The 23,516-nt window shown below is 44.5% G+C and overlaps 1 protein-coding gene across 1 annotated transcript; it reads left to right on the top strand.

Annotated features, from left to right (window-relative positions):
• Window positions 1–18,748: 18,748 nt before the first annotated feature.
• Window positions 18,749–20,182, top strand: ZBTB42 (zinc finger and BTB domain containing 42). Its single transcript, XM_053980805.1, has one exon. It carries the CDS (start codon window positions 18,755–18,757, stop codon window positions 20,180–20,182), a length of 1,428 nt encoding a protein of 475 aa, XP_053836780.1. The 5' UTR covers window positions 18,749–18,754.
• The last annotated feature ends 3,334 nt before the right edge of the window (window positions 20,183–23,516 follow it).

Here is a 23,516-nt window from a genome sequence, read left to right as displayed (position 1 = left end):
TTACACGCTGCCACTGACCGATGCAACTGGCAGCCAAAAGTGGCTGCTAAATCCAGCAGCCTCCTCCGGAGGTGGTGCACGATGTGCAGATGCAGAACCTCCCTCCTCTCCATGTACCATCAGCCAGAGGCTCCCCAGCCTGGCCCCCAATTTCCTGATCCTCATCCCCCTATGCTGATAGCAGTGAACTGGGTCTTTCCTTTTCCTCTAGACAGTCTTTCCCTTTCTACCCTTGGATACCCTGAAACCAAAAACATTAACCCTTTTTTAGGGAATTTAGCAATAAAAATTGGAGTAGCAGCAGCTCTGCTGCTCCTTCCAATACCTTGTGCATTGTTATTCACCACACTTTTGGATGTATCTTAGAAAGATTGTTATTTAGGGAAATCAACCATCACCTGGATCAATAGGCTGCATAAACCCTCTGATTGCATCAGTGATCTCTGCCCATCACAGACTTCACCTCCCTCCTTTGGTTTTTCAGGGAGATCTTTGGTCTTTTCCAGGTTTTCTGTGTCAGTCCTCTGCTCATTTGCTATGATTGAATTGCAGTTAAATCCTTAAGGTATTTGCAAATACCTTTTCTCTTCTTCTTCTTTTTTTTTATTGTCACTTATAGCATGAGTTTTCATTTATGATTTTCTCAAAACTTCAGAGCTAAAATTCTTTTTATGTGTGCATAGTACTTTTCTCTGAACAATATTTCTGCATGCAATTAAAAACCCCTGATTCTGTACATTTTATAAATAAAGCCTCTAGACTTATATTTAGATTACAATGATCTCTTGGGCATGAACTGTCTTTCCAGTCTCTATTTATGAAGCACACAACACTACAGTAACAATAAAAGCAATGTCATCTGGTTGCATTCAGACAGCAAAGATCTATCATCAGCTATATCTGGATATCCTCCTTTCATCAGCAGCATGTAAAAAAAAACTTACATGAAAATTTCTCACTTGAAAAAAAAATTAGATTTCCAACAAAGAGAAATATTCTTGGGAAATTTCAGTTTTTTTTGTTTTCTTGTTTTCACTGGGCACCTCAAACACGGCACAAAAAGTTCAGTGCAAACAAAACATGGGGATTTGGCATGTTAAGGTAAAAAACATACTCTTTGGTTTCAGGCCAGAACTACCAACAACAGAGGATGTTTTTTAATTAAAAATCAAAATTTCCTCTAGCTATTCTTTTGTTTTTCAGTAAAAACTGCCGAACAACATTTTCTTGCCAACTCTAGCACAAATAACCTCTCTTCTGGTTTTGACAACTTCCTTGGGATTATGTTGCTCTATTTCAAGTTCCTCCTTGTTTTCTTTCCTCTACCTTAATGCCAGTGTTGGCACTGAAGCTTCCCTTAATGATGACATATGTTCCTCACTCATTCAGAATATGATCTAACTCTTTATATAGAGCATCTGTTTATTTATCTGTGGGACATGTGGCTAGAACATAAACTTGAATGAGCTGTGGGAAAGGCCAATTTTAAATATGAAAATAGACTAACATTGGTGTAGTTACAGACACTTGCAGCTCCCTCATTTGATTACTAGTCACAGAAAATGCTTAGACATTCTCATGACAATTAGTATAAACATTATTCTTTCCACTGGAAAAAAAATATTATCATAGCTGGACAAATAAACTGACCCAACTTAAAAATGAATGTCATTTCATTGCCTTTGAAGGCATAATTCAGTAGTGGTGCTTAATATTCTCAGCTGTCATCAACCATGCAGTAATTAGTTTCAGTTCTAATTAATATTTATTTATATGAACAAGGTATAAGAATTGCAAATACCATACGTATTTGACCACAGTTTATGAGGATGATATTGTACGATTGCATGTATGTATTCGTTATTATTACATGAATATTTCATAGATCAGTGTGAAATGTAATTACACCCCAGTATGTTTGCTTAATGTCAGTGTCAACAGTTTGATCGAGATTAGCATAAGACCAAGTGATTTTCTCAAGTTTCTCATCTCTGGTACCAGAAGCAAGATTTTGGGGATCATAAATAACAGTGATGTGCTCAGGGTACTTCTCCACAGCTTGAATCGCTTGACAGAAACCTCTTCTTCAGCTCAAAGACAGACGTAGGAGAAGGGGGAAAAATCATGTTTAGTTTTCTTGAATGCTTAACCCTAGATGAATCAAAGATACAGAGCTATCAGAGTTACGGAGTGTGCTGCGAAGATCTGCAGTCCTTTTGAAGCCATTTATCCATTGCTCTTGCTCCGTTCAGGAAGAGTCCTAAACACAAACAATCTTTGTATCCTGCTGTCAGTAAGAATAAGATATTGTTTCATCGCATGCTAACACCTAAACTCTCTATTACATCAGTTGTTTAAAAATTTCCCATTTGCCTGAAATGTTGGAAGTTCTCTGTAATCACAAATATCCCCTAAAAATGAAAGATCAGAGAGAAAATAAAGCACTGCTTTCTATTTTTGTCGGTGTTTACTTTGTTCCCTTGTTCACATGTCATGCACAAAACCATTTCAGTTTCCTCTGTTGAGACAGTTTCTCTTGCAGTTTCAATGTCTTTCTCACAGAGCAAGACAGCAGAGAAAACATGCTTTAAAAATAGGAAAATGTGATTGTAAAACCACAAACTTGTGTTTTGTACAGAGAAGAGGTGAAGATGGTCAGAGAGCTACTGCACAGATTACTGTGCAGTAATTTTAATCTATGTTTTGAATTGACAAAGTCTTACTAAAGATGAAACTCTTCATTTCTATACTCATATCAACCTTGGTATCAGAACCTGTGTACATTTGAATGTAGGAAATGGTTTTTCAATATTATTCAGCTGCATAATTTCCCTTTTTTCTTTGGATTCCCCGGTTTGAGCATCTTTCATTTCCAGTACTGCTGACCCAAACTGCCCATCCTTTCTGAAATACTTCTGCTGAAATTCTAAATCATGAAGATTTCACTGTATTAATCCATCAATGCTGCAATGCCACAGCAGCTCTGTGGGACTCAGCTCAAGTCCATTGCTGGCTTAGTGTGTTTGAATGCTGTTTGGGGGGGCTTATAATGCTGTTGGAAGGGAGTGCAGGATGGGGAAAAAGCCCTTCCCAAGGACAGGGTCACAGCCAACTTGTTTTTCTGATCCTCTGAGCTGTGAAGCATATGCTGACATTTTCTACTGGTTGCTCTTGACAATCTCTGAACAATGTATATGGGTTTGCTTAGGACTTGACATTTTCTTGCTCTGTCTGTGTATAAGGCAGAACCCCATGTGTCTGCAAGGGGCATATTCTCACCAACAAAACCTGCAAGTGCTGCTCCCAGTCCCATTCCCCCAAGCATTATAGACCCAGACAACAAACGGATTTTATGGGAGGTGGGTTACAGAGGCACGGGAAGGGCTTCTGAGGTTTGGGGTGTGGAAAAATCCCATGGTGGGAGTCATCTGGTGGTCGGAAACCTCTTTTGAGGCTGTGAGTGGTGTGCTGTCATGGAGGAACTAATGGATGTTTTGCTGCTTTTAGGGAATGATTTTGTATGGAAAAGTTCTGGAAAAGGAGGCAGGATTTGTCTTTGCCTAAAGTCCTTCTAAGTCACGCTGGTTTATGATGTTGAGATGGTTCCCAGGTGTTTGGACTGAAACCACCAACTAAGGTGACAGTATGCACAGTTTGCCACAACACAACGTGCATAGTGCCTGGCACAGGCTTCGTGACAAATTGAGTTATGGTAGGAGAATGCCCAGACCCAATGACTCTGATATTTCTCTTTAAAGGGCCACCAGCTACCGAAGCCTTGAAGGATGGTTGGCAGAGGGGTGGCAAGAGCCACAGGCTTTCCAGGCACTGCTGAATTTGGGAATGTGTAGTACTCCATTTTCATCTCACGTGGGCTGTTTTTCTCAGTGTATCAGGTTGATATCAGCACTTTGCTACCTTGCCTCTATCAGCCATTCCCATAACTGCTGCATAGTCAGCACTGCTGCTAAGCCCTTGGCTCTTCTTGGTTTTAATCTTCCTATCCATTTTTCTGTTTCAAATCACAAAGGTCCATCCTCATGAAGAACAGTCCTTTCCTCTTTGTGCTACTGCTTGTTCTGCAGCTGAATCTTTCCTTGATGCTTCCCTGGTGCTTTGTGTCTAAAGCACAACACAGAGACATGCAATGCAATGTGCTCCCTCCTTATTAATATAGATTGATGTTGAAAGGAATGTTGGATGTAAGATTTTAATCAAGAAACTGCAGCAACTTTATGAGCATTATATATCTTTCTTAATTTGGCCAGCAATGAAAATATGGTTGGCAGGAGGAAAAAAGAAAACTCCTTCTCTCTCACCAATGTACTTTCCAACATGGAAAAAAAAGGATTTTGAATGAAGTGGCAATATGGATGCATTTGAAACTGCGAAATGTGATTCTTAATTGCTCGTGATTGTCTCTCCAACAACTGGTAGGTTAACCACGGCAGGCTGACAGCCTGCACTAACTGACAATCAATATTGTTGAAGCACAGAACCTTTGCCTGCAAGACACAAAAACATTTCATTTTCAAACACTACAGGACATCTGCTTCTGGAGAGAAAAAGTTGCTTCTTTTCGGCAATCTGCACCAACTTGTAACTTATTTTTTCTCCTTGCTTGGAGGAAACAAAAGTCTTCTTTATACCATATCCTTTCCACTAATCTGGCAGCTGTCCAGTGTGGGTTTAAACAGATGTTCTGGAAAAAAATATGGCATATACAAATGAGATGGAATCCAGCAATTCAGTCATGGATTATTACAGATATAAAATGTGAAGGGCTAAATTCTTCCCAGATTCACATTCTGTATAATATTTGGCACTAGATGTAAGAACAGCACACAAACAAATCATTAATACCCTCATTATAATAATTATTATATATTTAGCACAAAGACCCCAGGCTGGCTCAAACCCTACATGTTAAATACTGTACAGATGCATGTTCAGGCTGAGGAGTTTATTCAAATGGCTGTTTGCACCAAAGACTTAGAAATGTAAGTAACTTTCCTTGTGCATGTTTACAGGATTAAGCCCCACATGTGATTATATTATTGGCAACAACTGGCATTTCTTACTTTCCACGCTGCAGCCTTTGAATAAATCACACAATAACGAACAATTTGATGTTAAAGGGAAAGAATTTGATTCTTGCTGCATCTAAGGTTACTAAGGGCTGCCAGAGGGTTGAAAATTTAGTGGTATAAATTGTATGGACACACTCTTCATAACATGTATTACACACAAGGCAATGAAACTGATAAGATTATCTTTTTAAGTTCTGAAATGCATCATACAGTCTCCTGATGTGAAGGGCAACCACCTAAGCCCAGAGCTCTGATAACACTGCTGGGATGACTTGTGAAAGCATCAGGGAAGGAGAGCTTGTACCTGGTGACAGATGCTGGGTGGGACCAAGGGATGCTGGCAACTTTGGGAAAGGCACGAAGAAATTGCTTTCAACTTTTCCTGATATTGCAGAGCCAATATGGTCTGATGGACAGAGTGTCTAAGAGCAAGTGTACCCTTATGGTCTGTGGAGACCTCAGGGTTCTGATGCTTGTGGGGGAATCCTTGTGTCCCAAGGATTCAGTCTAAGCTCCCAGTGACTGGGACTGTGCCTACCACAACCTGCTTTTCTTTTTAACTTTTCCATTTCCAAGTGTTGAGCAATGAAGCCCAATGCTTATGGTAATAAACTAAAAAAAAAAAAAAAATCACCTTTTTGAGTATTCACAAAGGACACTTGATAACTTGATAAAAAAGTCTGTTTCCTATTATTGTTATTGCTGAACAAAATTAAATGAAAGATGTTGGGGTGATGCCAGGGTGACGAGTGGGAGGGATTCACTTGTCCCCATTTTTTTCTGGCTGCTTTTTCTTTGCAGTCTCTAAGTTCTCATCACTTCATAAACTTCAAAAAAGTTTCAGGGAAATGAAAATACAGCAAACTAGCTTTTCTATCCCCATACTTTTTGAAATGAGAGCTCACTTGATGGGTTGCAATGGAAGAGTAATGAAAAAATGTAAATGAGGAAAACAAAGAACTGGGCAGGTTATTTTTTTTTCCCTGCAGACAGGGTGAAACACTAAACATCAGATCTTTGTGAAATCCAAAGATATCTATAAATCACCATCTAGGAAACATCCCAAACACAACTGTAAAAACCACTGCATGTGAAACACCATGAAAGAAAATCAGCCTGCACTTTTCCTTGCAGGAGTGTTCTTCCCTTTCCCCACTGCTGCCTGTTGCTGTGAGAGCAATTGCAAGAGCAGCACTGCTTGACGCCGGTGGCCTGTGCCAGGGGCAGATGTTCTGGCGCTTTCCCAGATGTTCTGGGAAAGCAGAGGTGCTGGCAGTGCCCGGGCCAGCCCGCACGGCTGCACACACCCTCCCCCCCACACACAACCCGCCCAGGATCCTTGTGAACTTGATGTCTCTGCAGAAATGCTGGTTAACAGCCACATGGAGATGGCTCCAGTGCACACTCTTGGGCAATTTTAATAAATTTAGCAGCAGAAGAAGGAGCTGAATTGAACGTGCCGGCTGACTGCTGCAAACTGCCTGGTTCTGGTTACAAGCTCAAGAAATCGAGCGAAATAACACGCAAAGCTTAGCTTATCCCATCTAAGCCAGTGAGCAAGTCAGGCTTAGTGGGTTATTTGATGATATTTGATTCTCCTTCTATATGAATAACATCTGCAAATATGCTGAGTCTCTTTGGAATTGGTTTTGGTTTAAAAGAATTTGTTATTTAGAGCATTTCAATCAGTCACTCCCTGCCTTGCTGCTTTGGCTGGTCACAGTGTCACGTTTGAGCCTTCTCATCCCCTGCCTCAAGAAATATCATCCTCATAATAATCAGGTGTTTGTTATGGAAGCCTTCAAAGGCAACAGGAGAGAGCACTGATGCTATTAGCCCACTGCTGAGGGTTAGAAATGAGGAAGATGCTAAAGCAGGGAAAAAAGACAAAATTAAATAAAGAAAAATATCTGATTTCCAAAACTCCACTGGCTACGTTTAGATGTCTCAGCAGCAGCGAGCTCAGTGCTAGGCTACTTCACATGTGCATCCTGCCCTGGATCAGTGCACCCACATTGCTGCTGTGGCAAGGCCAGGGACACTGGCAGTGTTAAGCCTCCCAGACATCCCAAAGACTCTTCCTGGGCAGCGATGCCTGGTCTTTTTAGGAAGGAGCTCAGGCAGAACTATTTGTTTTTTTCACCCCAGTCAAGTTACAGGTGGGTGATGCTAGAAAAATTAGTGGCCACCACACCTTACCTCCATCATCTCCATCACACATCTAGAGGGCTTCTGCAACTGCCACTCGTAGCAGAGTGACAGGAAGCTTTCTTCTCTGTCTCAGGATAATAATGTAAAAAGGCCATCCTGGGACAGACCAGAGGTACATCAAGTCTAGTGTCTTCTCTCCAAAATAGAACAGCAGTGATGTGGTCAGATGAATGCAAGAAGAGGGTAAGCAATCAGTGATTCTACCCCAGAGTATTCTTCATGCTGTCAGCACTGTGTGGCTTTATAAGCCCAAATCTGTGCATTGCATTTAACACCTTTTGATGAATTTATTAACCATGAAATTTTCTCATGGTCCTCCAAACCTGTGCAGTCTTGACGCCCTAGAGGTGCTGTATCAAGGAAATGCACACCTTAACTACAGTCCCATAAGAATCACCTTTAATTCATCCTGAACCCACAATCTTGCTGAGTTTTCTGCTGTTCTTGGTTCTTATCCTGGAAGAAAGAGGGAAGGTCTGACCCCCCATAATGATCTGATCCTGCAGTGTCCTGCCACCCCACCCTGAGTCACCTCTCACAGAGGCTGCAAGAGCTGTCCCTCTGCAACCAGCCTGAGACTACGTGGCCATGTCCACTAGTCTGGACAGTAAGTTTGGGATTGGGAATGATCTAGACACAAGCTCAAAGAGACTCTCCTGACTGGTAAGCAGTTAAGCTTCACCCAGGCAGTGTGGCTTAATTCATCAGTGCCCACAAAGAGTGCAGGTACCCAAGTGCCATGCATGAGAGCCAGCAGCATGGCAGCAGATAGAGCAGGCAGTACCCCAGCCTCTGGATATGTTTAGACAGACAGCAGTGTTTTGCAACAACAATTTTTCCACAATTTGCCCACACTTACCTTCTCTTTCTTTCCAGACTTTAAGGTAAGCAACCTTAAAAGCAGCTTCAGAAGCGGGCAGGGACTAAAGAAGAAAGTCCCAGAAAAAGCATCTGGGCAGGGAGAGGTGGGAGGGAGGCACATGCCCGTACCCACCGTCACCAGCCTGCCTGAAAAGAGAACTAATATAATTTGTGTGGGATTTTCCTCCCCCTCCTTCAGATCAAAAGGACAGCAGCAATGCAATCTGCTGTTTGTGTAGGAAATGTGTCAGAAGAAGGAAGGAGGGGATACACATGGGAACATCTGCTCTAAGAAGCCACTTGAAAATTAACCATTTAGGTCCTGATCCAGGGAGCACCTGCCTAGAGTTAAGCCTCAGTGACATCAGGCTGTGCATGTTCATGGCACCTATTGCAAAAGTCCTGGAGGAGGATAAGGCTGATGAGCAGTTCTTCCTTAGGCTGGGCTCATGTTGGCAGAGTCGAGCCCTTCCTGGTGCTGCTGGGCAGGTACATGCTGGCTCACTCTGATGGCTCTGCTGAAGATGTGGGAAGAGCTGTGGCTGGCCAGAGTTCTTGCCTCTCCATTGAGGCACACCTGGACAAGTGCAAGGTTTGCAATGTGGCTCCCTGAGTCACTGGTGCCAAGAGCAGGGCACAGGGGAGACAGGACTTTTTATCTCATTTGTCTGTCGGGCTTTAAGCACCAAATGCCTCCCTTCTAGTGCTCTACTCATTGTTCTCTCCCTCTTTAAGCAACAGCTGGACCTGGCAGCCCACAGAAGAAGCAGAAAATTAAAGGTGGGAGCAGCACATCTGTCTGTGACTATTAGAAGTGCCCTGATCACTCATGGCCACCCCTTGTGACCTTTGCACAAAAAACTTGTCACTGGAATAAAGTATTTGCTGACCTGGCCTTGTAACACCACCACACATAAAGATAAGTACAGTGGAGAAACAGAAAAGTAGAAAAAAAAAGGAAAAGGTCGAATTCTTTCTTCCTTCTGCATATAAAATTAAAAATCTCACATTGTCCCAGCACAACAGAGTTGAGCACAGAAGGGAAAAAACAGCCCCGTGTTGTTCTAGGCCAGGCGCCAGAACAACTTGTGTGAGTTTGTGCTGGCAGCCGTGCGCTCCGGCCGAGGGTCCGCGCTCGGCCGCCGCACCGAGCCGACACCACCGACCCTTCCTCCCAGGCCACTGAGTCACCTTCCTGCCAGCCCCCCGCCACCCTCAACCCCCCAGGCACTTCGGCAGAGGTTGCTTTTTTGTTGTTGTTTGTTCATTTGTTTGGTGTGTCCTGTAAGAGGTGTCCCATGATTGTCATTTACTACCCAGGGTGGCATAGGAAAGACTGCCGCCTCTGTGAAAACATCAACCTTAACCCGCTTTTGGACACAGTCCAACAAATCCTTTACCCAGAGAAATACTTTTACACAAGTATTGAAGTCAACAGGAATCCTTGCATGAGTAAAGGATTGTGGGATTTAGCCTTTACCCATCTTATTTTTCCAGTAAATAAAATGTATTTTTTTGCCATTTTTATCCTTTCACTGTTCCTTGGTGTTTGCTTATTTCCCTAGAGTTCCCTGTGATTCCAAACATTATTTACCTTGTAATTCCTTTCTTTCTCATCTCTGCTCTATATAAATTTTGCTACTTTTGCCCACCTTACCTGTATACATGAATCAAATGGGCAATCTGATCTCCAAATTAGGAGAGAGAAATTGTTTGGATTTCAGCTTCTGCATCAGAGCTGATCTTCTCAGTATTGACTCCACATCAAATGCAGTACTGGAAGAGCTGGGGGGATTCGGGTAACTCTCAATAACCAAATTAAAAAAAAAATCCTCTTTAACTATATTTTTTGTTAGAACTGATCTTAAAAGGACCTTTGCTTTCCTTTTCTGTCCCTGCCTTCTTAGGAATCTAAATGCATGTAGTCTGAGGTCTAAATGCATGTAGTCACAAATTCTCTCCTATATTCATCACTAAGATGCAGCAGAGAGCCTGAGAGTATCCTGATTACAAAGGTGTAGTTTGAACATTGCTCTGGACTAGAGCTGGAGGCTATCTCTACTTCACTCAGCTGAAAATAAATACTTAGCCTTTTGGACTATGGAATTAAAGGCAGGCATGAGCAGCAGCACATCACACCATGTACACTGCTGGCTACAAAAACCTTGGGTCCTACACTCACCCCAGCCCAATGGACCCCCTAGGCACATCATCAAGTCTGGGTCATGAAGGTCAGACAAAAAAGGGAGATGTAAAAACCACAGTGGGTTTTGGCCCACTGCTACTTCTGCAACACTCCCAGTCTGTTTAGTTTTACTTTTAGTTTGTCCCCTTCTTTGTCTTCTGCAAAGGAGCCTTTCATTGTCGTGCCAGCTTCTACAAAACCCCTTTTTGTCTACAAACGGTCACCAGCACCATTTCCACGGCAGTGCCCCATTCATCCCACTCTGCTGTGACCAGGTGACATCCTACCAGCGACACCCGCAGGTCCCTGGCAGGTGATCACCATTCCAGGTTGTTCCTTTCACTTATTAACTGTTATGGGCTGGCCTCCAGGTTAAGTGTGGTGCTGAGTGTCTTTTGCTCTTTAGCAAGTGTCACCAGGTTCACCAGATGAGACAGACACTTTGCAAAAGCATCAGGAGTATATCTTAATGAGCTGGTATTTTTTTCCCAAGGCTTTGTACATTTTCTGACATCTCTACCAACCCACTTTATTTCCAGGAGCAAACTACTGAAATCCTTCTCCCTGGGTGCAGGTGGAGCTCAGGCTGGTCGCTGTGTTGCAAGAGGAACTCGGTAACGTGATAGCCTGGATCTCAGACTGCAGCCTGAACTTCCTGATGCAGTGAAGTCTGTTGCTTTGTTGTGAAGCCACGATGCAGGAGCAAAGTGTTGAATACACAAGTACACGCTCTGAAATCAAAACTCTTCCACAGGCAAGGGTCTACCTGCATGTAAATTCAAACTTACTCAGGTTTCAGGGAGGTCATTCCCCCTCACTGCACCTTCACCTTGGTACTAAGTGCTCATCCTCCCACAGAGCCAGCTGGGTGATCAGCTTCAGGTATCCAACTCTGCAGCCACATTCTGAAGCTTAATGTTATTCACATCTTTCAGTGATTCATTAAAGCAGGACTTACACTGAAAGCCTAATTAAGACTGAAGTCCCATATTCATTTCCAGAGCAGTAAAAGGCAAGTTATGTAAACTCACAGCAAGTAATTCTTCTTTTACCAGAAGAGCAACATAAAAACATAAAATACATCCATAGGCAAAACAGTAAAAGAGGGGAGCGAAGGTTCTGGCAGACAGTACGTAAGAGAAGGAAGTCTAGAAAGACATTTTTATTTGCATTTCTTACATGACATTCTCTGGACTTCCCCTCCACCTGGAATACATCAGAGGGAAGTGGAGCAACCAGTGTGATGGCTACTGTACAGCTCTGAGACAAAAGCGGCTCATTTTGACTAGAAAAATGGTCTGTCTTGCTCTCCTCATGCCCAGCCTCCCATTTCTCTCTCCATACCTGGAGCTGGGCTGCTCTCAGAGGCACAGGTTTGGAATTCAAGCTCCCAAAGGAGTCAAGCAGAGACAGCCCACTGAGCCCAGCTTCTCTCTGCACACAGCTCCTGAGTCACCCCAAAATCCTTCCTATCCAGTGTCACCAAAATCTTCATCCCAGCTCCTCTGACTACGTTGTGAGCAACATCAAGGCAAGGTTGAGGCACAGCAAAGAGCAGGACTTGCCTTTGTTGAAAGGGTCAGCACAAAAAGGTTATGAGGGTGAGGGAAGAGGAAAACATCCTAGGAGGGTAAGGAATAAGGTTAGAAGATGATACCAGTGTGAGCACTCCAAGTTACAGAGGGTCTTGGAGTGGGAACAGGCAGCTTGGCTTTGATTCAGTACCTGATAAAAGGATAAAGGAATAGTAGACGTGATTGCTGCAGCTATGGGGATGTGTTTGGGAGGGCAGGAGTGGGTATCACAGTAAGAGATTGTAGCAAGGACAGTCTGAACTGTGTAACACAGGGAGGTTTTAGTATGGGCAATGGAGAAAAGCAAGATGTTTGGGATTTTCTTATTTAACAGACATCTGGGATACTTGTTTGTTTGTACTCAGGCTAGGTTGATTTGGAAACCCCATGGAAAAGCAAAAGAGAAGACTGATATTATATACTCCACATGTGTGGAAAGACAGAGTCTTTTATGCCCTGAGATTGCTGATTTATCTAATAAGGAACCCAACACTTGTTCTAAGAACACATTTTGCCAACCCCACAAGTCCCAGGAGAGGAATGGATCCTGCTTAAGAGACCTTTTGCAGATAGTGGGATAAATATGCCAGATCTCTGCCTTACAAAGTTCAGGGCAGTAGTTGTGGCTAACATTGATTTGTCCTGGGATGAAGTGTTTTCTGAGGAACTGCTGCAAAAGTGGTATGAGAACATCTTTAGAACGAAAGCCCTTTATTCTAGGTTATATTTTTTGCTTAGCAAGTATTTTCATCCTGAGATTTCCCAGTCCTAGTCTAGCAAAACACTTCTGCAGTATTAAGGTCTCTTCTGGGAGTTACCAAAATAAAGTGCATTGTTAATACAGTGCATTATTAGCTTACAAATAGAGCAACGCCAATTAAATTCTCTCCTTTAATAAGAAATTAGTAACTCTACACTGGACCCTTATTGAGGATACAGCAGATTCTGATTAAAAGACTTTTGTCTGAGTCTGATAAATTTTATGTCTGGTCCCAAAGCAGACACCAATTTTGTCTCTTACTGTCCACTGGTGTTTATGGTCTTTCACCATCCTTCTCTATATATCCTGCTGCAAACTTCTATACACCTGTTATTTTATAATGTGGGTTCTCAGGTTCCTTCCTGGGCATTGATAAATAAATAAAACAAATATTAAAAAGGAAGGAACATGCTTAATTTTATTTGAATTTTTAAATTAATTTTGGCAAAGAAAACCCAAGCAATGTTAAAATACGGTTGCCAGGGTGATGAAAATACAGTTGCCAGAGTGAAAGAGGAAAAAAAAAAAACTCTAAAAGAAGAGTGTGCCTTGTCAATGCCATGCAAATTTCCTTCACCATTGCAAAGCAAGAAGCATGCTCTCTTTACTGAAAAAGCAATGGCTTTATAAAGGCTGAAAAGGTACCTTCATTTACCATTTCTAGAAAAACAGGACACAGCAAACTGTAAAAAAAAATCATTACACAACCAGAAACTAAGGGTGAGTGAAACTATGGAAGATGAATAACTGAGTGAAAGCTTTCTCCAGATGCTGGCAGGGGAGACAAGGTACAGGTGTGATATTAAATGCTTGGCTGGCTTGGACAGGGATGTTGCAAGCTCTCACTGCAGAGTAGAATGTGACCTGTGCCAGTGGTACCTCTGCAGAGTCCTTTTTGATTTTAATGTGTGTTCCTAGATTGATGCAGCCTTATTGACAGCCACGTTACGGCAAATAGAACAATATGTAATTTATACATGCAGCTTAGTGCCACCAGCCTCTCCATTTGGTAGGATGATTTGACAATGGCCCTGGCTGCTCCAATATATATTCACAAATACTGCAGCACACGCAGGGTCTCGTTATCGGGGAGAAATCAGCAGGACAGCCATAAAACAAATACGACTCACATAAGCGCACTGCTGAGGAGACTGTCTGCAATATATGCTCTGATTAATGTCTGGAATGGCAGCAGTGCAAGTTAATGCTTTCTGGAGTCTTGGATGACATGCTTGAAAAGATCTTTGGGAAAGTCGTGCCCACTTTTATGACTTGACTGCAAACTGAGCAACCCCCCAAATGCTGACCTTGGATTTGACGGCAGGGTAAGTGCTGGAGGAGATTGCTAACTGGGGAAGTCCTGTGGATGCCAAGGGCAGCTCCTTGTCTTACCACCAGCATCTCTGCATCTTTTGGAGTTAAATTCCTCCCTGTTTCACAGGAGGGAATGAAGCATTCAGTCCTTCTAATGCTCGCTGCTGTCTGCAAGGGATAAAACAGCCTTTGAAAAAGTTTGGAAGAACTTCTGCAAATAAACCTCACTATGACCAATGCACTTAAAATAGCTTCAATCCTGCAAGTATTAGACACTCTTAGGCCCTGACTCTCCCTCTGAAATACAACTGGACTATCACAAAGAAGATGTCCTATTTAAAAAAAAAAAAAAAACAACAAAAACCAAAACATAAAAGCACTGAAATAATGTAGAAACAAACACAAAGAGACTTCTGCCCAATGTGGTGAGAGAGAAAACGATTAAATCACATGAAAAACCTGTTGCTACCACTTCTGCATCTGGCCAACAAAGAGGGCTAGAGAGGCCCCACTCAGTAAATACCTACTCTTGTTGGATCAAAGGGGTAAGAATGGAAGCGAGTCCTCAGGCTTTATGGACCTGATCCAGTTGGTTTTTCTACTAATTTCTGTGGGCTTTGGCTGATGTCCAGGCAGCAAAAACAACCAGGAGCAGGGCTAGCCTTGCCTGGCAAGTGGAAGCCCTGCCAGCACCACTGATTTTTACTCTCTCTGCCCTAAAGCTGGGCATTTTGCTCAACTCTGGAAAGCTCCATAGGCAGCAAAAGGCTTGTTGGAGCCCAGGAGAGTTTTAGCCAGACCCAGGAGTGCACACAGCTGCACAAAGATGCCCAACATAGTCACTCCCAACAGCTTCCATCAGTCCCCATCCACATTCAGCCATCCTGCTGTTTGGTGGCACGGTGGCTGTGATCTCCTCCGAGCACAGGCACCAGTCACAAAGCTCTGTATTGGCCAAGCAGCTCTGCCTGGCTCTGCTCCATTGAGGAAGGACTGAAAACAGAGCCTTCTCTGGGCTCAGTGGGAGGGGAGCCCTCAGCCTGAGAAGGGCTCAGGGGCCAGGGAGAGGAAAGCAGATAGTTTGCTCACCCTGTCGTGCTCTCACGAGGGCTGTCAGAAATGCAGGAGCTCTCAGAATAAAGTTTCTGGGGCAGTTCTTCCTGTTGCCTTGCTTCCAGTAATGACTTTGTGCTTGTTTACATTAGCGAGTTGTACGACCAGTATTTTATACAACCGTAGCTAAATCAGTACAACACCTGTATTGTACCCAGAGTTGCCTTGGTGTGAAGGTGAGTATAGTATTTCTGAGTCCTGAAAAAGCAAGCCAGCAACATGCCAAATGGATACTTAGAGGAAATGGGAATGCTGTTGTATTTTCTGACACTTCAAACTTGATAATGACCGCAGACTTACTGTGAAATTGTAATTGGCTTCCTAAAAATAAGACACTGCTAGATTGTAGACAATTATACCTAGCTTACAGCGCCCAAAGAGGAATTAAGACCTTGGTTCTTTTTGTAATCTTGTTTTTTCTCAAGTTATTTATTAAAGGGGAGAGGGTAACATGAATTATTAGTTACACAAAACTGCCAAGAAGCCTGATTCATACGAGTACAAAATTCTGCTTAAGATTTCCAATGTACAAAGACGACAAGACTCCACAAGTTAGCAAATCCACAGAGTAACTTCATGGAGATTGCACTTGCATTTTGGGGAAGAAATTGCTCCAGTTTTGGTAGAGCCTGTGCAGGCTGTGACTGCAGGATGACACCGTCTTTAAAAGGACAGTACTCCCCAGTCCTGTCTGCTGTGGTGGACAAATAGATAAAGCTCTCAGCTTTACTGAATGGTGACAGATTTAACCTCAGGACCTTTAACTCTTTTGCTGGGCACCTCCACATTCTGAGCTGGAATTTTCCAATTTGAACCCTACAGCTGACAATATTACTAAATACTGTTACTCTGAGAAGGGCTTTGTGACAACACAATCATTAATGCTCAAAGACCTCCAAATATCCTGGCATTCACTGCCAATGGAGTTAAACAGTTGAGGTTTGTGGAAGAAAAGTGGTGTTGGTGATGCAGACCCCAGCTCCTGTGACAAAGAGCCTTAATATATCAGAGATCCAAATTAAATTAGATTAAACTCAAATTAAACCTAATGTTTTAAGGTGCCAATGTAAAAAAAAATGTGGGAACAAAATGGATTAATTAAAAAAAAAAAAGTTGCTCTTTTGCAGATATCGCAATCTAGGCAAGGCAACCTAGAGGAAGGAAAGGGAAAGGAGTTTCCCTGCTGTACTTGTTGGAGACTAAAGCACAGTCTGGAGACTTCAGCTGGCACCACGCACAGTGTTCACAAGGGAGCTCTGAAGTGCCCCCGGTGCTCCGCTACCCCTCCACTCTCCCTTACCCACCAGCACTCTCACATTCATCCCTCAAAAACGTCAACATCCACCTCGACCCAGAGCCTCAATCCACAGCCCCCTGCCTCCCCTCCCGGCGCTGCTGCAGCCCCGAGGCTGTGGGACAAGCCAGAGCCGCGACATCCCGGGCAGCTCCCTGCGGGGTGGGAGCGGCACCGGGGCTCCGGCAGCCGCAGCTTCCCAGCGGCTTTCGGCCGCGTCTGCCGGGTCCGACCGCGGTGGGCACCCCGGCGGGAACCCCGCGCCCCGCTCCTCGCAGGGCGCTCACTTTTGATGCGATTGCAGCTAATTAAAATTTAAAATTCAAATCAACTATCGAAAAGGTCATCTTGAAAAATCCGTCGGCATTTGGTGCTTATCAGCTGGCGCGCAACTACAGATAAACCCGGTGTGTGTGTGTGTGTGTGCGTGCGTGTGTGTGTGTCGGGGGGAGCAGCGCCGCGCCCCTCGCCTCAGCCCCGCGGCGGGGCCGGCGCCGCGCAGCTCCCGCGGCCGCGCTGCCCCGGCCCCGCGCTCCGCGGCACGTCGGGCTGCAGCGGGCGGGCGGGCGCGCCCTGTCCGCGGCGGCGCAGCGGAGTTGGGAGCGGGACGGCGGCGCTGCCAATGCAGCGGCCGGGAGGGGAGGGCGGCAGCAGCAGCAGCGGCGGCGGCAGCAGCAGCAGCAGCAGGAGGAGGAGGAGGAGGAGGAGGCGGCGAGGGGGAGGGCGCAGCCGGCAGCGCGCACCGGCCGGCGGCGGCGGCGGGGCTGGCCGGGGCGGCGGGGCCATTGTGTGCTCCAGACGGGGACACGGCCGCTCGCTACCGCACCCTCGCCCGCACCCGCGGCTCGCAGCAGCGAAAGTATCGCGAGAGCGGCCGGCGAACAACCTGCTCCGCCACAGCCCCGCGCCGCGCCCGCGGAGCGCCCGCGCCGCCGCCGCGCACATGCGGACGCCGAGCGCCGCCGCCGCCCGCCGGTGAGTAACGCGGGGAGACCCGCGGAGCGGGGAAACGCGGGGGGAACTCGCCGCCACGCCACACCCCGGCGGGGGAAAGTCCTCCCCGCAAAGTTGGGGAGCTCGGCTGTGAAAAGGGGAGATCCCAGGAGCGGCTCCGCGGTGCTTCCCCTTGCCGGCCCCCCCAGCGCTGCGCGGAGCCGGGCACCGGCGAAGGTCACAGCGGCGGGCTGCGGGGAGCAACTTTGCGGCGGGAGGTGGGGTCCGGGCTGGGGGCTGGTGGTGGCGAGAGTGTCGGAGGTGGGGGGCGGGCTCGGGGCAAGTTTGTGGGATTTAATCGCGGGCTATAAATGGGGCTGCTGGAACTTTAAAAGGCAGCAAGCTGTGGTTGGCTGGTAGCGAGATTTGGAGTAACATATGGCATTAAAAGGCGCACAGCTGGAGGTAGCATTTCCATCGCAGTGAAGTCAGAGCAGCTGACTCTCCAGCTTGCGGTGTAATTAGCAAACCGAGCACTCCTCCTTCCCTCCCTCCTCCTCCCTCCCGCCTGCCTCTCTCTCTCCCCCTCCCTCCCTCCCTCCCGCCGCGCCTCGGTCGCACTCGCACCGCGCTCCCTCCTGCCCGCCCGGCTCCGCGCCCGCGGCCGGCCCCGCCGCACCCCGCGGAAGGTAAGCGCCTGGCCGCGGCACGCAGCCGGCTGCAGCCTCAGTCCTGCCCTCCCGCCGGCCTTCCGCCGCTTATTTTCCTCCTTGCCTTTTAATAACTTCAAGGGAAACTTTTTTTTTTTTTTTCCTCTCCTCTTTATCCCCCCCGCCCTTTTCGCGTGCGGAGTCCGGGGCCTCTCGCCCCCCTCCCCGCAGAGCCGCCGCTCCCCCAGCGCCAGCCGCTGCTGTTTTGTTGTGATTCGGTGCATAACGACTGAGGATAAAGTTTAAATGTGCGTGTGTGTGTGTGCGTGCGTGACGCGGGGAATATGCTTTATTAAAAGATGCCCCAAGTTAGCGTTGCTGGGAAGACAGCCTGGGAGTTGATGCGTTTTTTTCTTTTCGGGGGTGTGTATGCGCTTTCCTCTGCATAATTTTATTAAAGTACTTAGTGGGAGAAACAAAGGTTGGAGGGGCTGCTGCTTTACTAGCTTTTGTTTACTTACAATCAAGTTTTTCCTGTTCGGAGCAGGTGTGAAAGGATGAGAAACATGTTGTGTTGGTGGTTTTTTTTTTTTCCTTCCCCCCCCCCTTAATAAAACTATTACAGACAATTAACAGTAAATGTTATCTCCAAGGCTGTTTCTTTGGCTTGGGTTACCAAAAAGCCGATCTGTTTGTTACAGCTGCTAGGAGGCTTTAGTTTACAGTAGCATTCAAGTTTTTCCTGTTTTGAACAGGTTATGAAGGAAGAATGGAGTTTCCAGACCATAGCCGCCAGTTGCTGCAGTGTCTGAGTCAGCAGCGTCACCAGGGCTTCCTGTGTGACTGTACTGTTTTAGTTGGAGAAGCTCAATTCAGAGCTCACAGAGCCGTTCTTGCCTCTTGCAGTATGTACTTCCATCTTTTCTACAGGGACCAGTTAGACAAAAGGGATATTGTGCATCTGAACAGTGACATTGTCACAGCCCCTGCCTTCAGCCTGCTGCTCGAATTCATGTACGAGGGAAAGCTGGAATTCAACAGTCTCCCAGTGGAAGATGTGCTGGCTGCGGCGAGCTACCTTCACATGTATGACATTGTGAAAGTCTGCAAGGGCAAGTTGAAAGATAAAGAATTATGTTCGGAAGAGAAGATTAATGATGAGGCGGCTAGTTTGGAGAAAGCGGAGCATTTTCTAGACGCCGGAGTGCCCCTGGTCCACGAGTTTGACCCAGGAAACAAACAAAAATTCAGCGTTGCAGAATACGAGAGAGCAGCAGGCAAAGAAAAGGTCAGCAGTCACCCCGCCTGGTCCTCTGATCATATAAGTGTCAGCTCTGTGCCGACAGAGGCAGAACCGTGCGCCGCAGCAGCTGGAAAAACAAAGGCTAATGTCAATAGTTCCACAGGACCTTTGTCCCAAAGGTCTGTTAACCATCCCCTGGCTTCGAGTGATGTGGACTGCGCGCTGGATTTGTCTTTCAAGCCCGTGTCGGGGAGAGATTCCTTACACCCCTCCTATGTCTTTGGACAGCTGGCTTCCGACAGCCAGCAGCAGGGTACCGAGCCACTTGTTAAAGATGAACAAGACTTGCTGTCAGATCAGGAGGACAGCGAAGCCAGGAGTCCAGAGAGTCAGCATTTTGGGAATTCAGCCAAAAGCCTAGTGACAGGGTTAGGACACATGTTCGCGGGGAATGGCAGCTCTCATGCCCGAGAGGAGGATATAGATCAAGAGCGAGACGAGAGCGAGGACGACATGGATTCATCGGACATCTCCTCGGGCGTCCTCGTGCCTCCTGGGCATATCTGCATTTGTCCCCTCTGTAGCAAGGTGTTCCCGAGCCCACACATCCTTCAGCTGCACCTGAGCTCTCACTTCCGTGACAAGGACGGCTCCCGGACCCGCCTGTCCCCCGACGGGTCGGTCCCCACTTGCACCCTCTGCGGAAAGACTTTTTCCTGCATGTACACGCTAAAGAGGCACGAGAGGACTCACTCGGGGGAGAAGCCCTACACCTGCGGCCAGTGCGGGAAGAGCTTCCAGTATTCCCACAACCTCAGCCGCCACGCAGTCGTGCACACCAGGGAGAAACCCCACGGGTGCAAGTGGTGCGAGAGACGCTTCACGCAGTCCGGGGATCTGTACAGACACATCCGCAAATTTCATTGTGGCCTTGTAAAGTCCTTGGTTGTTTGAGATGTGTGACTTTTGTTTTGTTTTGTTTTGGTTTTTTTTAATATCTACAACCCCCCCTCATCCCTTTTTAAAACAAAAACGGGGAAAAAAAAGGCAGCATCTGAATTTTAATTTTGTTTTTCTCCTCCCTTTATTTTGTTTTGGTGATATTCACTTCAGGTATATGATCTTTAAAAGATGCAGCGGTATACACTCCAGAGGCCTTTTAATGCAATCCTTCCACCTCTCCATCTCTCCCCTTCCCCTGCCACCCTCCCTTCCTAGCACAGTCCTTTAGGTCTTCTCTTGTGCACCCATGTTACATTATTAATGTGAAATGATCTTAAGTAATTCTGCAATGATTTAGCATCACTTTTCACACTGGAAGTACTTGCTTTGTGGTCAGGGTTTTGTTGGTTTGGGTTTTCTTTTCCTTTTTTTTTAACCTTTTTTTTTGAAAAAAGATTATCAGCACATTCTGGAGAAAAATTTGGCTTCCATTAAGCTCCCCAAATGCCTTCTGTGTGTTGCAGAGAAACATCTGAAGAGATAAACTATGATTTAAATACATTTTGGTGTAGGGAAACCTGTCCACACATTGCAGAGTGGGCAGATGTACTTTTATTTTATAGAGTTAGATGAGACATTGAATTGGCCCAAATTTTAAAGGGGTTGAGGATTCCTGGCTGTGTCTTTGGTACTGGTCATTTTTTATTCTCTTTATTCCATTAATACTGCTCTGCAGTTGGTCCTAAAATCTAAATGAGAAGTTTTTGCCTTGGGAGTTGACTTAAATTTTCCCTTCCCACCCATCCTCCTCATTGGGCTGACCTGCTGAAAAGCTGCTTTTGAGCATAAAATGTGGATGGAAAAACACTTTCTGTCTGCAGTGTATGCACTCCCAAAATGTTGAAGGATGCACACTAGGACACAGAAAAAAATTGTATAATATGTGAATATTTTCATTCCCATATCGACATCCAGAGGCTGATCCCATCTCCCTTGGAGGGGACAGCAGCTATAAAGTGGCCAAATATCCCTCCTGTTACCAGGTTTCTGGGGTTTCATAGTTCTAGGTAACTCATGCCTTGTGCATTAGGAGATGCCCTGCTGTCTTGTCTGAAAAGTTTGCTGCCATGCTAAAACCGGCAGCATGAAATTATATTTTATTTTATTTTTATGAAGTTGGCAATTCCCTCTGAGCCAAATCGTGTGCAATTGCTGGTGTTCCCAAGAGGCAGCATGAAGATGAACTGCTGAAGGGAAAGCGTGGCCTAACTTTTTCCCCAAGTCCCACCTTTTCAGGAGAAGTTGTTGGGGGTTTTGTTTTGGGTTTTTTTTTTGGGTTTTTTTTTTTTTTTTTTAGTTTGTTTGTAAACTGAGGCTGCCTGTAACTATAGCCAGTTTTACTCCAGATGATTCAGTTTATTGCCTATTAGATCATCATTTGGTCTGTGCATGTCAGTGGATATCTCTTTGTTCCCTTCCAGTCAAATGACCCATTCAAGGTACATGTATAGGGGACTGAAATATAATAATAATATCTGAGGGGTGTGAATGTCCTTCTGCTGCAGTAGCATTGCTTCACCAGCTTTCTTGACACTCCTGGAGTTGTTTGGCGAAACTTAAGTGTGTGTTTTAAAATGAATTTGAAGCACTGATTTAGATTATTTTTTAAAGTTGTGCTTAAAATACTGTATTGCATCTTATGAAGAAAAAACTTCCCAATGCCTTTCCCCCTCTGGTCCAAAAACTGAGCACTACCTACATAAATAATATGGGATTGACTTTTTTTTTTTTTTAATAAGTACTTCTTCTTTAAGGAAAATCAGGATATACTTGTTACAGCCTCTTACTATTCATCTCTTAAACTATGAATGTACATGTAATGTGAAATTTTGCTTTTATTTATAGTTTTGGGGTTTGTTTTCAGTTTAATTTCTCAACTGTAAAATATTTTTGCTGAACCTGTTACATATGAAAGTTGTGGGAGAGTACTGTATCTTGAACATAAGTGGCTTTGGTACTGTGGTCTTATTCTACTTAATCAGTTTTTTCTTTTTTTTCCTTTTTTTATTTTTGCTGTGATTGGAAATAGCACTGAACAAAATCTAGTAAAATTAAGTTATTTTTCTTTCTACTAAAATTAAGTTATTTTTTTCTCCTGAAGATACTTGATATAGTATTTATTAGATTTTTTTGTTTTGTTTTTGAAGTGGAATTATTACTGTTAATCTATTTCAAAACTAGTTAATTTACACTTTAAATTTTATAACAATGGGTTTTGCATGTTGAGCAACATGTAAAGAGTTTAATGTAGAGTCAGCATTACTGAAGCTGGTAATCTTAATTTTGCATTCTTGTGACACTTTTGTTTGCATTTCAGTCTTCAATTACTGTTTGTTTTTATTTTTTTTAGAAGATCATAAAATAGGATGTGCCATAAGAACATCATTAGCGTATGGAGCAGGGAAAAGTTGAAACGAGTTTATGTCTGATCTTAGTATAGAAATAATTCATTAAACTGATGCTATGAGCATGCTCTGTGCTGCAGTGAATATGGGGCAAAAGTTGTTTTTGTTTTGGTTTTTTTAAATAAGAAAAGACTTTCTCATCTTTGACTACATCATGAACACACTGTTCTCATAGTCTGGTATTTGTGTTCCCACTCCTCTTAGCTTGAACTTCTAAAGTAAAGAAATGTTTGCACTTATTTTTGTTCTTAAGGTGACTTTTTTTTTGGCTATTTCTCTGTGTGTCTCTTATTTTTAAGTTGCAATAGCTCGGAGCATGTTTTCAAAATTGTTCATGGCTCTATGGAGAAGTACTAAAACATGGCACACTTAACGCTTGTCTCTTCATAAACTATTTCTCTGTGGGGCAGTTGCTGTCTCCATAGGGAACAGTCTGCTCTGCATTTTAAACACTGGATTTGTCTTCTACTACAAACAAATACTGTGAAGTTAATGTAAAAAAAAATCATTGATATTTTTAATTGTTTTTAATCTTGGTGCAGTTCAGATTAAATATGTATATTTAAAGACACTAATTTTTGTGGGAGAGTTTTATAGTATACAGTATGTAGAAAAGCTATTGGAATGGAATATATTTTATAAAAATGTTCTATCACTGTTTTATAGTGAACTATTTTTCCTTCAGTGTTAGTGTAATACTGTTAGTCTAGATACGACAATCGCAGGAAGAGTGATTCAGGCTACTGTTAGCGCTTAGTTTTGTGTGGAGTTCTGTTTGCAACTGTATTGGTATGTGCTGTACAATGTGACAATCGTGACTAGGATTGTTGTCTTTATAAATTTACATGAAATAAAACGTGCTAGAATTGTAAGCTTGAGCT

This window comes from Vidua macroura, chromosome 6, assembly GCF_024509145.1.
Source record: "Vidua macroura isolate BioBank_ID:100142 chromosome 6, ASM2450914v1, whole genome shotgun sequence".
In the NCBI taxonomy this organism is placed as follows: Eukaryota; Metazoa; Chordata; class Aves; order Passeriformes; family Viduidae; genus Vidua; species Vidua macroura.
The sequence above is the reverse complement of the archived record's forward strand: the minus strand, read 5'-3'. Positions and strand labels throughout refer to the sequence as shown.

Coding starts and splice junctions, on each gene's coding strand:
- ZBTB42 (XM_053980805.1), top strand. CDS start 18,755: ATGGAGTTTCCAGACCATAGCCGCCAGTTGCTGCAGTGTCTGAGTCAG.